Raw genomic sequence first — 16,254 nt, 5'->3', positions numbered from 1 at the left:
TCCAGGAAACCTAGCCCCCCTTCCATCCTCCCACCCACCCACACACCCACACACCCTAGAAAAACCTACAGGCCCCTCCCTTTCTGAGAAATCGGTATCCTCTTTTCCTCCTGGGACTCACGGCCATCCACTTGGTCTGCCTGCCCTCTGCTGGCCCAAGGCCGGTACTGCAGGGACTGTCGGCTAGGGCCCACAATGAGAAACAAACTGAGAGCTGAGGATCTCTTGCATTTTAATTTCTTTAAATTAAACTCCTCCTGCTGAGGAGTTCTTGCATTTTAATTTCTTTAGGGTTTCGGATGTTCAGGTCCTTAGGGGTCCGAGTCCCCAGTCTCTTCAGGAATTCAGACATGAGGATTTCAGTTCCCCAACCCAGAGGTCAACGAAAGAAAGACAACTTCTCTTGGAGCCAGGCCTCGGTGAGGTCTTCAGTGGTGCGGATTTCAAACACCTGGGCGGGGAGAGGTCTCAGCGTTGAGATCCAATCAGGAACTCAGAGGGCGAGCACGCTGGCCCCTTCCTCCCTCAGAATTGGAGTCCCGGACCCTCAGCCCATCCTCCCTCAGACCTGGAAGCCCAGACCCTCCCCCTCCTCCTCCCTAACACTGGGGAGCCCCAGGCCCAGACCTTTGTGAGCTCCGCCGTCTGCACCAATCTGTTTTTACTCCCCGCATACATCATTTGTTGTTCAGGCTTGCAGCCTGCATGGGAAAAAGGAGAAGGGAGCATAACTGGGGGACCCCGGTTATCACTAAGGCCCTAGCAACGTCATACAGGCTCTGAAGTTTTTCTAAGGGTCTTGGGAGCTGTTCCAAGGTGGTCTCTTGAAGCTCTACTCAGAGTTTTGGGACTTGTTTGGGGGCTTGCTATTCCGAGGGTTCCTGGAGGTGGTTTAGAGGCCAGAAAGGGCTTCTAAGGAAAAGGAAGAGGCTAACTTGCTTATACACCTTGGGACTGAGGAGGATGGGTGGATTCTTAAAGAATCTGAGCCCCCACCCCCACCCCGCTGCCCTCCCAACCCCCACACACACGCACACACCACATGCGCCACACGCTCCCGTACTCACCAAGTCACGTATACACACATTCACACAGTGCCCGGTCACATGTACCTGCACCCACATACACACTCTCGCATGCCGCACACACAGCATCTAAGACCCCCCCTTATCAGGACAGGTGTCAGCTGTGTCTCACCCACGGGGCTGGAGAAGATGAAACACAAGGGGTAGGACACTCGGCCGTCCTCGTGCACATACTTGTAGCTGTAAACCACGAACCTACACCAGTGAAAGGGGATTCAAATTCAATACTTCGGCCTGGCGCCCAGGTCCAGGGCCCATTGCCGGAGCCCACAATCTTGAAATCTTGCCTGAGTCTGAGAGCCTAGGGTTAACAGATGAGACCCAGGATGCTGGCCTCAAATGCAAAATGAAAATCAAATAGGAGGTGCTTGTTCGATTCACAATAACCGATGACATAAGTGCTATCATTATCCCCATACTACAGATGGGAAAACTGAGGCCCAGAGAAGTAAGGTCACTTACCCGAGGTTCTGTGGACAGAGGAAAGATTTGAGCCCAGGAAATTCAGTGCCGGAGTGTAAGGGCTCAAGCACTATGCAGTACTGTCCAGAGCTCTAGATCTCTGGCCTGAGACTAGGGCCAGCCACATAACTTCCAAGCCCAGCGCAAAATGAACACATGGGGCCTGTTGTTCCAAAGGCAGGAGAAAGGCTGTTCTTCTTCTGCAGTCTGTCTCCAGACTGACTGTGGTCTTTCTGTTTTTTTAAAGTTTACTTTTTTTGAGAGAGAGAAAGCATGTGTGAATGGGAGAGGGGCAGAGAGACAAGGAGACACAGGATCCGAAGCAGGCTCCAGGCTCTGAGCTGTCAGCACAGAGCCCGATGCGGGACTCGAACCCACAAACGGGGAGATCATGACCTGATCTGGAGTTGGATGCTTAACAGACTGAGCCACCTGGGCGCCCCGTGATGACAGTCTTTTCACGTTTGCTACCTAAAGTCAGGCTCTCTTGGGCATGAGCACACACGCAGGGGAAGTACAGCTGCTTGCAAACCCTGGAACTTGTCATGCAGGGGGTGTGTGCCAACCTTGACCCTGACTCTGACCCTCCCCCAACATGTGCACTCAGGCCCCTGACTGGGGCAGAGGGCAGCAGCACTCACTGGGTGGCAGTGACCAGGGGAGAAGCTGTCCAGGGCCAGAGGAGGGACCATGTGTGAGCCGGAGGAGGCTCCGAGCCCCCAGCACATGCTCCGTTGCCCTATCAGACCCTTACACAAAACACAAGGTCAAAGATAAAACCATAAAAAATTTCCAGATGGCAGGCAGCCACAGAGCATTAAGCTCTGTGTTCGAGGGGCACCTAGGTGGCTCAGTCAGTTAAGCATCCAACTCTTGATCTTGGCTCAAGTCATGATCTCACAGTTTGTGGTTTCGAGCCCCACATCGAGCTCTGCATTGACAGTGTGGAGCCTGCTTGGGATTCTCTCTCTCCCCCTTTCTCTCTGTCCCTTGTCTACTCTTGCTCTCTCTCTCTCTCAAAGTAAATAAACTTAAAAAAAAAAAAAAAAAAAAAAAAGCCCTGTGTTTGAGGCTTCCCTTCTGTGGATGAGGCCCAATGTGACTATACTTGTCAGATACCTAGGGAGCTGATCCTGGCTGAGATCTAGAGCCTGAGATTGAGGGTTGCAATCCTGGGGCACCCAAAATTCACCCCAGTGGAGATGAAAACTCTAAACAGACTAGATTTCATAGAAGGGTCAAAGAGCTCCTCCATACAAAAAGCACCAGCCTCGTGTGGCTTCGCACAGGATTCCCTCCAATCGTTAAAGGTCAAATAACTCCTCTGCTGCCCCAAATATTCTCGTGCGTTGAAAAAGGAAATTTTTGGGGCGCCTGGGTGGCGCAGTCGGTTAAGCGTCCGACTTCAGCCAGGTCACGATCTCGCGGTCCGTGAGTTTGAGCCCCACGTCGGGCTCTGGGCTGATGGCTCAGAGCCTGGAGCCTGTTTCCGATTCTGTGTCTCCCTCTCTCTCTGCCCCTCCCCCGTTCATGCTCTGTCTCTCTCTGTCCCAAAAATAAATAAACGTTGAAAAAAAAAAATTAAAAAAAAAAAAAAAGAAAAAGGAAATTTTTTTCATTTTTTGTTTAATGAAATGCAATAAGGAGACCAAAATCTAACAAAGTTTGTACCCAAAGGAAAAAATAATCCAGCTCTAATGTCACGTGACTGTCAGTATAAACCTCTGCAATAAACAAAAGGTCCTGGGGTGTGAATTCGTGGCCTCAAACACGGATCAGAGCCCGTGATTAAGACAGGAATCCAAGGGGCGCCTGGGTGGTGGCGCAGTCGGTTAAGCGTCCGACTTCAGCCAGGTCACGATCTCGCGGTCCGTGAGTTCGAGCCCCACGTCGGGCTCTGGGCTGATGGCTCAGAGCCTGGAGCCTGTTTCCGAATCTGTGTCTCCCTCTCTCTGCCCCTCCCCCGTTCATGCTCTGTCTCTCTCCCAAAAAATAAATAAACGTTGAAAAAAAAAATTAAAAAAAAGACAGGAATCCAAGGGGCTCCTCTGTCTGTTCCTTCATCATCACCCCTCTCCCCCTGGCCTGACCCTCCCCTTCCTTCCCCCACAATACCTCGGCTGTCTCTCTGGCAGCTCTGTTTTTAGTTCCTCTGGAGAAATGTTCTGGGGGGGGGGGGGGAGAAAAGACTGACATTAAATAAGCACTTCCAAGCACTTGCCAAGACACTGGTCTAAGAAACACACACAGATCAACTCATTGACCTTTCCCCCAAGGCTGTGGGGTAGGTTCTGTTATTACCCCCACTTTACAGGTAAGCAAACTGAGGCCCAGAGTTGTTACGACACCTGTTCAAGGTTGCAGATAGCGAGCAGCACGATTCAGATTTGAACCTGGGTTCAAATCGTAACCATTTGCTGCCCTGCCTTTCAGAGGACCTGAGAGAGCCCAGCTCCTGGCCAATCCCCCTCCCGTCGATCAGCCCCAGCGTCAGCCTCCGTGGGCCACCCTCCCCCCAATTCTTACCACGATACTATGAAGTAAGCTTTATTATCATCCCCATGTTACTGATAAAGACAGTGAGGAAAGAAAGGGTGGGCTCTACCCTTTTACAGGATTTCCGCTCGTTTTTTTTTTTTTTTTTTTTTTTTCACTTCTCTGGAAACTCCCATTTAAGTGCCAATAAAATATCGTCACCGTCATCATCATCATTTCACTGAGCCAGGCCTTCTTCTAAACCCACTACAAGGATTAAATCATTGAATCCATAGACAACCCTGAGAGAGAGGTACCGGTATCCCCATTTCACAGATGAGGAAACAGACCCATGCAGGTGAAATCTCTTGCCTCGAGTCACAACTGAGCGGGAACTTGACCCCCAGGCCTTTCTGGCCCCCGGGGTCAAGCTCTGAGCATCAGTTCCAGCCCCCTGGCTCTCCCAGTCCCACCCTGCACTTCTGGGGGGGGGGGTCCCATCCCTCCCAGCCCCTCACCTGAAATTCTTCCTCTAACACCACCATCTGCCGGTCTTTGTCCACCTTCACTGGGGAGGGATGGCACACAGGGGTTAGACGCCCCTTCCATCCACCCCCCCCCCCCCCGTGACACTGGCGCAGACTTCCTTGTTTGTCCCCACCCCTTCACCCATCCTTCCAGGGGAGAAGATGACACTCACTTATTATGGCTGCGTTGTCCGTCTCTTTTCGGAAGCGGAATTGCCTCAGCTTTTCCTTTAGCTCTGGGTCCACCTCGCACACCACCAGGGAATCAGACTGCCAGGGAAGCCCAAGCATAGCTGAGCTGACCTGGACCCAGCCCCTGCCCCCTTCCCCAAACCTCAGTTTCTCCACTAGTAAAGAGGAGGGCCCTGACGGCTCATAGGATGCTTCTGTGAACATTAGGAAAAAGTGCCCTTTCCTTAGGGCAGACACTGTCCCTTACCATGCACACCCTTGGGGTGCAGAGTAGAGGCTAGACTCCAGCCCGCTCAGCAGGCACACTTGGGGAACGGTCAAGGGGACCCAAGGATCTGCCTGCCTGCCTGGGGCTAAACCCGGAAACGGCATCTCTCTTCCCCCCAGCCAGGCCCTTTGCCACAGGGGTCACCCTCCTAGCCCCTGACCTCTATCCCACAGCCTGACCTTCACCCAGGCACTCTCCCAGCCCCCAGCCCTTCCCATACAACCCCTGGCCCCCTGACCATGACTTGTCTGTCCACAGGCCTCTTCTTTTCTCAGTTCCGCTGTCTTCTAGGGGTGGGGACCAAGGCTTCAGGGGGCGGGGTGTGGGGCAGGGGAAAGGTTTCATCCACCACCACATCCTGTTTATGCCCATTCTGGGACAACTGTCTCAGAAGGCCCCTCCCCTTCCTTCCTTCCCCTCATCTGCCAGGACCTCCCAGGCTTTGCAATCACCTAGACCTGGGTTCGAATGCTGCCTTGCTGTGTGATCCTAGCTAAATAACTTCGCCCCTCTGGTTCAGGATTCTTGTGAGGATAAAATAGCTTCACATACCTCCTGGTATGGTGGACATACTCAATACAGAGTAGATAACAATGAGCTCTTTAACTCCTCCCCTCCTCCAGGAAGCTTTCCTGGATCTCTCCCATCTGGAATATTTTAATTCTGGAGCAGAAAAGGGGGAACTTAGGGATGTTTGCTAATCAAACTGTCATTTGTTGTGCTGATGGGGAAATGGAGGCTCCACAGAGCCCAGGTAATGGTGAATTTTTTGCCTGCCATTCAACCTCAGGGGCCTAATAATCGGCCCTACAACAGTGGTGTTCAATTCTGTCAGACTGGTACCCCCTTTTTTATTAAGTGCATTTTGTGTTGCCCCTTTCCCACTCTGAAATGAAATTCCTGGGTAATGTAACCTACTTATGTACATAAATTCCTCCCCCCTGAATCAATATAATGTCCTGTCATACAAAGGAGAAATAAAAGGGAATGTAATGTATGGGAAAATTCCATGTATTTCAGTGAGAAAATATAAGCAAACCAAAGAGACTCTTCATAGGGGCACCTGGGGGGGGGGGGAGGGTTCAGTCGGTTAAGTGCCGGACTCTTGGTTTCATCTAAGGTCATGATTTCTCAGTTCATGGGTTCGAGCCCCGCATCAGGCTCTGTGTTGACAGCGCTTAGCCTGCTTGAGATTCTCTCTTTCTCTGTCCTCTCCCTCCACTTGCTGCCTCTCTCAAAAATAAACAATCATTAAAAAAAAGAATCTTCACAGGTCCCAGCTCCACGTTGGCTGGCCCGCTGTGCTGGCCCCATGGACAAGTGTAGTGAACAAGCTTTCCTCAAGCCCCTCCATGGGCACTGGTTCCCACCCTGTCCCATCTGCTTACAGGTCTCACTGTTGCTGTCCTCCCTCTCTCTGCATCACCAATGTTCCCACCCCCACTGGATCTTTCCTCTTGGCCTCCATGTGGGGTTAGGTCTTCCTTTTAAAAATTTTTTTTTTTTTAACGTTTATTTATTTTCGGGACAGAGAGAGACAGAGCATGAACGGGGGAGGGGCAGAGAGAGAGGGAGACACAGAATCAGAAACAGGCTCCAGGCTCTGAGCCATCAGCCCAGAGCCCGACGCGGGGCTCGAACTCACGGACCGCGAGATCGTGACCTGGCTGAAGTCGGACGCTTAACCGACTGCGCCACCCAGGCACCCCAGGTCTTCCTTTTTAAACACTAAGAATCCTATCTTCCATCCAGCCACTGCCCATTCATTTCCTTCCCTTTTAGCAAACTTCTAGAAGGAATCGTCTACGCTCACTGCCTGCAGTTTCTCCTCCCAATTTTCTCTTCAACTCTCTCCCAGCAGATTGTCACTCCTGTCCCCATTCTCTGACATACCCTTGTCAGGGCCACCAATGACCTAACGGTCAATTCTCAGTCTTCATCTGTCATGTGCTGTCAGCTGCATGTGACACCGTCCATCACTCCCTGTGCCCTGATACACTTTCTTCACTTGGCTTTCAGAACAACACCCTGGCCTGGTTTTCCTCCGAGTCCTCTAGCTGCAACTTCTTGGCTTCTCTTGCTGATTCTTCCTTTTGACAGTGGGGTGTTCTAGGGGCTCCGTCCTTTGTCCCTTTCTCTTTTCCATTTACCTTCCTCGCCTCCTGATCTCATCCAGTTTCTCAGCTTTCAAAGGGGACACCCTCAGTATTTCTCCAGCCTGGGCCTCTCCCTGAACTCTAGACTCCTACATGCAGCTGCCCAGCGGATGTGTCCACCTGGATCTCAGTCATATTTAAATTTTTTTTAAATGTTTATTATTGGGGAGAGAGAGAGAGAGAGAGAGAGCAAGCAGGGAAGGGGCAGAGAGAGAGGGAGACACAGAATCGGAAGTAGGCTCCAGGCTCTGAGCTGTCAGCACAGAGCCCGATGCGGGGCTCAAAGTCACAGACCGCGAGATCATGACCTGAGCTGTAGTCGGCCGCCCACCTGACTGAGCCACCCAGGCGCCCCATGGATCTCAGTCATCTTTAACCCAGCTCAGCATACATCAGAACTTCCTCGTTCTGAAATTCAAAATGTAACCAGAACCTGCCCACTTCCCACCCTCCCCACCACCACCACGGCCTGTACTCTGGTCCTGCCCAGCAGCCTCCTCCCTGTCCTCACTCTCCCAGCAGCCTCCTCACTGTCCCCGCTTCCCCTCACACAGTCTACTCTTCTAGAGTACTCTCTAGGACTGCTAGAGGGATCCTAATAAAACCCAAGGCATACGACATACTTCCTCTGTCAAAATCCCCCTATGGTTCCATATTGTTTGGGTAAAAGCTAAAGTCCTTACGGTGGCCTTTATCTGCCACCACCCCTCTTCAATTACCACTTGGACCTTGTCTTCTATTACCATCCTCTTTGCTCACCCCACTCCAGCCACGTTAGCCGCTTTGTGGTTCTGCAAATAATCCTGCCACTGTACCTTTGCATTTGCTGTTCCTTCTCCCTGGAACCCTCTTCCCCTTATGGTTTATCCTTTCATTTCCTTTTTTTTTTTTTTTTTTAATGTTTACTTATTTATTTTTGAGAGAGAGAGAGAGAGATTAGGGGAGGGGCAGAGAGAGAATCCCAAGAAGGCTCTACACTGTCAGTGCAGAGCCCAATGCGGGGCTCAAACCCATGAACCGTGAGATCATGACCCATGCCAGAATCAAGAGTCAGATGCTGGGGTGCCTGGGTGGCTCAGTCGGTTAAGCATCCGACTTCGGCTCAGGTCATGGATCTCACAGCTCACCTCAGGTCAGAGATCTCACGGATCTCTGTGCTGACAGCTCAGAGCCTGGAGCCTGCTTCAGATTCTGTGTCTCCCTCTCTCTCTGCTCCTCCCCTGCTCCGCCGTGTCTCTCTCTCTCAAAAATAAACAAACATAAAAAAAAAAAAAAAAAAAAAAGTCAGACGCTTAACCAACTGAGCCACCTGGGTGCCCAAACCCCTTCATTTCTTCAGATACCTGTTCAAATCTCACCTGACCCAAGAGGTCTTTCCCCACCTAAAATAGTGCTGACCTCATCACTCCATCCCCTCAGCTTGCTTTATTTTACTCCATAGTACTATCACTGAGTCACATTGTATTTATTTATTGTTTGTGTCCCCTCAACCAGAACGTAAGTGTGGGGTGGAGATATTTATGTGCTTTGTTCCACTGTTGAATTTCTAGAACCTTGAACAGCACCTGACACATACATATTAGGTACCTAAGTATTGTTGGATGAATAAATGAGTCTTTGTGTGTCTTTCAAGCACAACTACTCTATAGGGTGTGAAAGTTTTTGCTTAAATGTAAGGGTAGTGGATGGGGTTTGTGATATCCCCCACCCTGGCATGAAATGACCTTTTCTCACGCCTTCCTTTCTGTCTGGCTGCTCCTTTCCAATCTTCGAGACCCTCGATTCCTTTGCTTAAACCTTAGGTGTCCCCTTCTGTCAGGGTTCTGTTGGGTCCTTGTCTCCATTCACCCTCATACCCTCTCCAGGCTAGATCGCTAACACCCACAACTTCAGTCACCACCTCTGGTGATCCTCAAATCTTGGTTCCCAGCCCCAATTTCTCTCTTAAGCTCCAGACCCAGAGCTATGCAGCCTCCTGGCCCCTGCTGCTAGGTGGCCTGCACTGGGCTGAGAATCTTCCAGACCTGTTCTGGGAGGCACCACCAACCCCCAATGCCCCAGCCAGGGACCTTTTCTTGGATTTCACCCTCTCTCCCCATCTTCAGCCAGTCAGTCCCAGGGCAGGTTCACTCGGCCTCCTGGGCGTCCCCCCCCCCCACCCCGGCCACGTCCACACCCCCTCCCTTTCCCAAGGTCCCCCCTGGTGCAAACGCCCCAGTCCCACCCCAATGGCCTCCCTGGACTGAAGGCCCCCAGTTTTATACTTCCTCCAATCCATGCTCCATATGAAAGCCAGAGCCATCTTTCCAAACCCGCAACTCACCATGACTCTCCCTGGCTTGAAGCCCTTCCATGGCTCCCTAGTGTCCTCAAGACAAACTCCCTCAAGCGGCCAAACACCTGGCCACAGCTCATTTCCCACCGCTCCTTGCTTGGAGCTCTACACTCCATCCACCCCGACCGCATTTTCTTTGAGTTCCACTAACAAGCCATTTCTCTGTCACCTTCTGGGTGAGGGCCCCCGCTCCGCTTAGTCACCAGATCCAGGAAAGTTTGTGGAATGAACAGATTACAATAGTCAAAGCAACAACTCCCATTTGTTGACGGCCTCCATTGTGCCAAGCGCTTTCTACGCATCGTCTCTTTCAATCCTAGTCCCAATTGAAAGACGAAGCAACAGGTTCAGAGAGGGCTGCGGTGGTAAAAGCTGAGACTCCAGAAACCTGAGCGCCAACTCGTAACCTGGCGGCTCGGCCCAGCTGGGCCCAGGCCTCAGGCCGGGCGTGCAAGAACGGCGGGGAGGCCCGCCCGATCACCAGGTTCAGGAATTGTGACTTAGCTAGCGGCTGCTGAGCGAGACGCGCGCGAGACTGCCCCCTGCGGGCCGGGAGGCCCAATCCCCGGCTCCGCCGCGCCCGTTGCCCGTGGCAACGCCGCGCGCGCCCCGCCCCCTCCCCGCCCGCCAGCCCCGAGGCCCCGGCGGGGCCGCCTGCCCGTCAGCCCCGCGGCCAGCCAATCCCACCGCTCAGGGGGCGGGCCTCTTGGGCCTCGCTCAACCCCCGGCGCTCCCCTCTCCGCCGGGACCCCGCCTTTCTCCGCGCACACCTCCCGCCCTTCGGGCTGCCCTCGCCGCCCGTTGGCGGGCGCGCCGCTCGTCACCGCGGCGTGAGCTAATGCCGGCGCGCGGCGGCCCCGGCGGGGCGGGGCCAGGGGCGGTGACGCACGGCGCGGTGACGCAGCGCGACGGCGGCGGCGGCGGCGGCGGCGGTGGTCGGTGCGGGAGGAGGGAGGGGAGCTCGCGGGCCGGAGAGGGGGCGACGGCGGCGGCGGGGGCCCGACGAGGCCCGAACGGCGGCAGCGGCGGCTGAGGCCGAGGCGGTGAGTCGCGGGCAGGGCCGGGCGGCGGCGGGGCGGCGGCGGGTCGGGGCGCGCCGGGCTCACCTCAGGGCGCCCCAGGCCGCGCGGGCGGCCCCGCCCCCTCAGGGACCCCGAGCCGCGGGGCGGCGGCGAGCGCGGGCCTCGGGGGTCCCGGCCCTCGAGAGAATCCCCCAGCCCCGACCCTCGAGTCGCCCGCCGGGGCCGCTTGGGACGCTTCCCTCCGAAACCCTCCTCACACCCTGGGGACCGCGAGGGGCCGGGCCAGGGGACCTTCCCCGCGACCCCCACCCCCCGCAGGTCTGCCTCGGACACCTCCCAGGAGGGCGTTCCCACGGCGCCCCGAAACCTGCCCCCGAGCCCCCTGGAAACCCGCACCCCTCCTCCGGCCCGGAATCTTTCCGAGAGACACCCCCCCCCCCTTACCTCCCCACAGTCCTGTCCACACACCGGCCTAGGTCTTGGAAATCTTCCTCAGCGAACCCCTCCTCTGGCCCCAGATCCCCCATCCTCCTCCTCCGTCCAGAAATATTCCCCGGAGGCCACTCCTCGTCTATTCCAACAATGTGTGTCATATCTCCTCCCCGAGCCTCCCTCGTAAGCCCTAAAAATCTCCTGCAGTCTCCCGGAGAGCCCCTCCAGACCCCGCACATTCCAGAAATCTCCTCCAGACACCTACTTCGCATATCCCCACAATCTGCCCGGACTTCCCTGTCACACGTCCCCGAGAATTTTCCCTCCTACCTACCTCCGTACCAGAAATCGCCTGGGAGACGTTCCTCTCGTGGCCCCCCAAATCTCTGAGCCCCCCTCCCCGCCACCATGTCCTTTGGAACGTCCCCAGTGTACCCTGAAAGACTTCCTCAGAGACTCCCTGAGATGTCCTCAGGTCCCCAAAAGTCACCCAGACGACTCCCCCGACACACACACACACACACACACACACACACACACACACCCCAGCCATCTCTCAGACACACTCCCCCTTTATGGAGTCGTCCCTTAGGATCCTTCCACAGATCCCAAGGGTTTCTCCCAAAGACCTCTGTTCCCCCAAGTCTCACCACCGCGAAATGCCCTAGAGATCACCCTCACATACCCTACGAATCTTTCCCGCAGACCTCCCTCACTTATCCCAAATATCTCCTCCAGAGGTTCACTGAAATCTCTGTGGAGAATTTCGATCCCATGTTCCAGAAGCCTTTTCCACAACCCCTTTTATGTATCCCAAATCTTTCCCAGTAAACTACACCACGTGTTGCAGAGATTTCTTCAGGATTCTCAAAAAGTCCCTTGTAGTTTCTGATCTTCTCTAGAATCCTCCTTAGAGAACCCTTAAAAATCCCCCCCCGACCTCCTTGAACCCCTTAAACCTTAAGACCCTCTTCATGACCTCTGTGAGATTCAGTTTTTCAAGACCTCCTCACATCTTCTCAGAGACCTCAGCAGCCCCTCAAGCCCTCCTATTGAGATAAGCCCTTGAAATCCCTCCCAGAGACCCTTCTAGCACCCCCCTCAGAAGCCCTTGAATCGCTGCTCCAAGACCCCCTGCCTTCTACTAAGACGCTTTTCCTAGAGATTTCCCTCCCTGAACTCTTCCTCACAGGTTCTCTCAGGTCCTTTAGAACCCCCCTCCCTGTTCAGTCTTCCCTCAAAATAGCTGAGCTCCTGCTCTTAGGAAGTCCCGGAATTCTTTCTGAAAAGCTCTCTGCCCTGACAGTCGCCCCTTCCACTCAGAAGACCCACCTTTCCCATATTATACCCTTTCGAAGACTTTACTCAGAGGGTTCTCCTCATCTGAGTTCTCTGAGGAGTTCCTGAAAAGACCCCTGTCATCGTGCTCCGGTACATCCAAGATCTCTCTGAGAAAGCCACGCCTCCCACAGACGCCCTTTAGTCGAAATTGCTCTGTATTAGCAACCTTATCCCCAGCACTTTCTTCGGACTTCTTTGGAACATCCCTTCGTTTTCCTTCTGTGGCATCCCCCTTCAGGACCCTATCCGATTTAGCATTTTTAGAATCCCTGTTTGCACCCTCTCGTCTCCTCCGTTCTCTTTCCTCTGAAATCAACTTAGAGGTCCCTCTCAGATCTGAGCCTCCTTGTCTCCTCCGAGGCTGCCGACATCCTCTAGTCCTCTCTCCTCCAGGAGCCTCCATGTCTCCTTTTAATAAAAAGATCCTCAAAGACAGCCTCAGGTCTTGAAATCCCAACCTTCAGAGACCTTTTTTCTTAGGTTTCCTCCTCACAGACTCCTCCTTTTGGAGACTGAGCGACCCTTAACACCCTCCTTAGAGACTTCCTGAGGACTCGTCCCATTTTCCTTTCAGCAGCCTTCTCCTTCCTTTCCCCCTCTGAGGGCCTCCTCGCTAAAGAATCCCTTCCCCTAGGGGCGCCGGGGTGGCTTAGTCAGTTAAGCCTCCAACTCTTGATATCGGCTCAGGTCATGATCCTCTGTTTGTGAGATAAGCCCCACATCGGGCTCCACGCTGACAGCACAGAGCTTGCTTGGAAGTCTCTCTTTCCCTCTCTCTCTGCCCCTCCCCTACTTGTACTTTCTCTGTCTCTCTCTCTCTCTCCCTCTCTCTCTCTCTCTCTCTCTCTCTCTCCCCCCCAAAATAAACATTAAAAAAAAAAATCCCTTTCCCTATAGCAGTGGTTCTAAAAGTGTGGTTCTTGGACCAGCAGCACCGATATCACTTGGGAACTGGTTAGAAACACACATTCTCAGGTCCAGCCCAGACCTACAGAATCAGAAAACTTGAACGTAGGACCCAGCAATGTTTTCAGGAACCCTCCTGGTGATTCTGCTGCATGCTCAAGTTTGAGAATGATTGTCCTGTGAGAGGATTTCCCTTTCCCCCACAGAAAGCCCCCTGAAAGAGGCTTCCGGGTGTGCCTCCGAACTGCTGCCCGTCCTCATTTTCCCAAGAGTCGCCTGTGGGAAATATCCGCCGTCCAGGAAGTCTTCTTCCCCTCCTTGGAAGGATTCTGGCTACCCTGAGAGGTTACCCCATCCTCTGAGCAATTACTTCATATTCTACCTTTGAATAGTTTCCTTTCAGGTCTTCCTTGGCACTTTCACCTTCTGGCTTACCCTGCACACCATACCCCAGCCTTTGGTGTTCTCGCTTCAGATTGCTGTCTCCTTCAACACATGTGTCCATCTCCAATCTTCCATCTGTTCCTCACCGCATAGGCACCTTCCCTTAAAGGCACTTTCAGGTCTTTTCATTCTGTGTCTTACTGTCCGGAGCCCTCCCTTCTAGAGCACTACTCACCTTCTCCCTTTAGTTGTTCATGTACTCGTCCACTCACCCTCATTGGGCTGCAAGTTTAGAAAGTACTGGGATGTGTCTTGTTTCTCTCTGAATCCCACAAAGTGGGATCTGCCTTCTGTAAGTTATTGGGAATCATTAGAGAAGGGTAGCTCTTTCTTCTGCATTTGGCCAGAAATCTCTAAGTTTTTCAGATCCCACTCCCCATTCAGGCTGTATACACCTTCCCCACCCCCTCCTGTCTTCTTCCTGTACCCAGCGCACATTGCCTCTCCTCCTAGAAGAAGCTCTGTGCCCCACCCACTGCTATCTGAGGGACTTTTCTTTGTGCTCCCTCCTGATTCTGAGCTACCTTAGGTCCTATGCTTGGTGACCTGCCTCACCCCATCCTCATTGGCCTGTCAGCCTCCCTCAGCCTTTATAAGTCTTTATAAGTCTGGGGCTCTCAGCTTTCTCCAAGGGATTCTGTTTCTCTCTGGGGTCAAGAAGGGGAAATGGAGATCACAGGATAAACACTGGGGCCTGCCTTCAGTGAGCTCACAGTACATTAGAGGGGTTGGGCAGGTACACAGGGCAGAACATGAGGTACAAATTATATGCTGTGGAAATTTGGCAGTGAAAGAAGGAGCCCTTTATCTGGAAAGACACGTCATGGAAAAGGTGGTATTTGGGCTCGGTGGTGTTCCACAGGAGTTGGGACAATGATGAGTGGTCTTCCAGGCAGAGGTAACAGCTTTGCAATAGGTCAAAGATAAGAAGGGCTTCTCATCTCCCACTCATGGCATCTCTTCTCTTCACTTAAAGGACAGAGATAAAAGAAAACAGATCTCTTCCATCTTTATTATATTTGCCAGCTATACTCTTGTGACCCGTAGAGTGATAATATCGATGATTACTGTTTATTGAGTAATTATTTGCCAGTTACTGTTGAAATGCTTCACATGTATTCTCATCTCATGCTCCTCATAGGGAATCCTCTGAGCTAGGTAAACTACAACTAATCTCATAAATGTTGAGGACAGGTGGCACAAATAGAAGGTTTCTGGACCCTGTCCATCCCAAGATGATAGTGCCATGAGTCATAGAGTTGGATTTTCTGTTCAGGTAGGGTTGGGTGCAATGAGGAGGCATTCTAGCATAGTATAAGTTAAGTATGCAGACTCTGGGGCCGGACAGGATTTGTGTCCCGCATTGTCACTTACCAGTTTTGTGACCTAGACAACTACTTAACTTCCCTGGCTCTTAGTTTTCACAGCTAAAAAATGAAAGTAATAATGGTATCTTATGTTCTAGAGTTATTATAAGAATTACATAAGTTAACACATGAAGTAGCTAAAACAGTGTCCTGCGTATAAGTGCTCAGTGTTATCAAAAATAAAGGGTGCGGGACACCTAGGTGGCTCAGTTGGTTAAGCGACCGACTTCGGCTCAGGTCATGATCTCGCAGTCTGTGAGTTCGAGCCCCGTGTCGGGCTCTGTGCCGACAGCTCAGAGCCTGGAGCCTACTTCAGATTCTATGTCTCCCCTTCTCTCTACCCCTCCCCTGCTTACGCTCTGTGTCTCAATAATAAATAAACGTTAAAAAAAATTTTTTTTAATAAAAAAAATAAATGGTTCATGTCAGCCAGGACTCTAAAGACATAAATGACAGAACCTTAGTTCAAGCTAGTTTAATCAAAAAATGAAGTAATTGTGTTATTAAAAAGTCCAGAGCTAGGATGACTTCAGTCTTAGCTTCATCCAGGAGTTAAAACAATCTTCTCAGTAATCTCTGCCCATTTTTACAAGGAGTGTCTTCATCCTCAACAAGTTTCTACTTTGTGGTGACAGAGATGGCCTTCAGCAACCCTACGCTTTAATCCTACCTCAACACCCTTAGGGGAAAGAGAACTCTTTCCCTAAAGCCCCAGTTTGAAAACAATTTCTTCCCTGAATAAGTGTGAAATACTAACAGAAGATCCTCAGGGACATGTTTGGAGTTCTGTACCCTGGAATTAATTCTCTTGCTAACTGAGGTTGCTGTGATTCCATCCCATGAGCTTTCTGATATTGGTGGCCGTTTCCTTCCTTGCTTGTTCTCTAGCCTCAATCATTCTCCAGTCTGTGATCGTTTGGATCCAGAGAGAGTTTATGGCTAATCCCATCCAACCAGACTTTCCTTTGGGATCCCACTGAGAGAGAGAGACAGGGAAGAGGTGACTGGCCAGGTTTGGTGGTAGCCTCAGGGTAGGGTAATGGAATCCAGGAGTAGTGGTATTCAATCCTGTACCTCAGCTTTGGGTTTTCAGGACTCTGAACTTTGAGAGAGTTAAGTAAATTACTTTGGGTAGAGTTTTGTTTTGTTTTATTGTAGTGTAAATTTGTTGAACACAGTCTGATTGAGAGCAAGTTACAGAACAACAGTATATAGAGTATGCAAGTCTCAACTCCAGCAGTT

General features: G+C 52.2%; 2 protein-coding genes across 7 annotated transcripts in view; one reads left to right on the top strand and one right to left on the bottom strand.

The window, feature by feature from the left end:
- Positions 1-215: 215 nt before the first annotated feature.
- On the bottom strand, positions 216-9,974 carry GMFG (glia maturation factor gamma). Of its 4 annotated transcripts, none has more exons than XM_045442382.1 (7): positions 9,489-9,974; positions 4,723-4,819; positions 4,541-4,590; positions 3,663-3,712; positions 1,198-1,280; positions 628-701; positions 216-451 (listed from the first exon to the last, which is right to left on the bottom strand). In XM_045442382.1, the coding sequence occupies exons 1-7, from the start codon at positions 9,489-9,491 to the stop codon at positions 380-382; spliced, it is 429 nt and encodes a 142-aa protein (XP_045298338.1). In that variant the 5' UTR covers positions 9,492-9,974; the 3' UTR covers positions 216-379. The 4 variants fall into 4 exon arrangements, with proteins under 4 accessions (XP_045298338.1, XP_045298341.1, XP_045298339.1 ...); XM_045442385.1 differs by having other exon boundaries at positions 9,670-9,970; XM_045442383.1 differs by lacking the exon at positions 9,489-9,974 and adding an exon at positions 5,248-5,373.
- Positions 9,975-10,422: 448 nt separating this feature from the next.
- Positions 10,423-16,254, top strand: part of SAMD4B (sterile alpha motif domain containing 4B) — a 40,280-nt gene continuing 34,448 nt past the window's right edge. The window contains exon 1 of one of the 3 annotated variants that reach the window (XM_045442379.1): positions 10,423-10,543. The gene's annotated coding sequence lies outside the window, so the exon portion shown is untranslated. Of the gene's footprint in view, positions 10,544-13,283; positions 13,547-16,254 lie in introns of those variants that run through there. The other 2 variants (XM_045442377.1, XM_045442378.1) reach the window with 2 other exon arrangements.

The sequence above is a fragment of the Leopardus geoffroyi genome, chromosome E2, assembly GCF_018350155.1.
Source record: "Leopardus geoffroyi isolate Oge1 chromosome E2, O.geoffroyi_Oge1_pat1.0, whole genome shotgun sequence".
Lineage (NCBI taxonomy): Eukaryota > Metazoa > Chordata > Mammalia > Carnivora > Felidae > Leopardus > Leopardus geoffroyi.
This window is presented reverse-complemented; position numbering and strand designations above follow the sequence as displayed.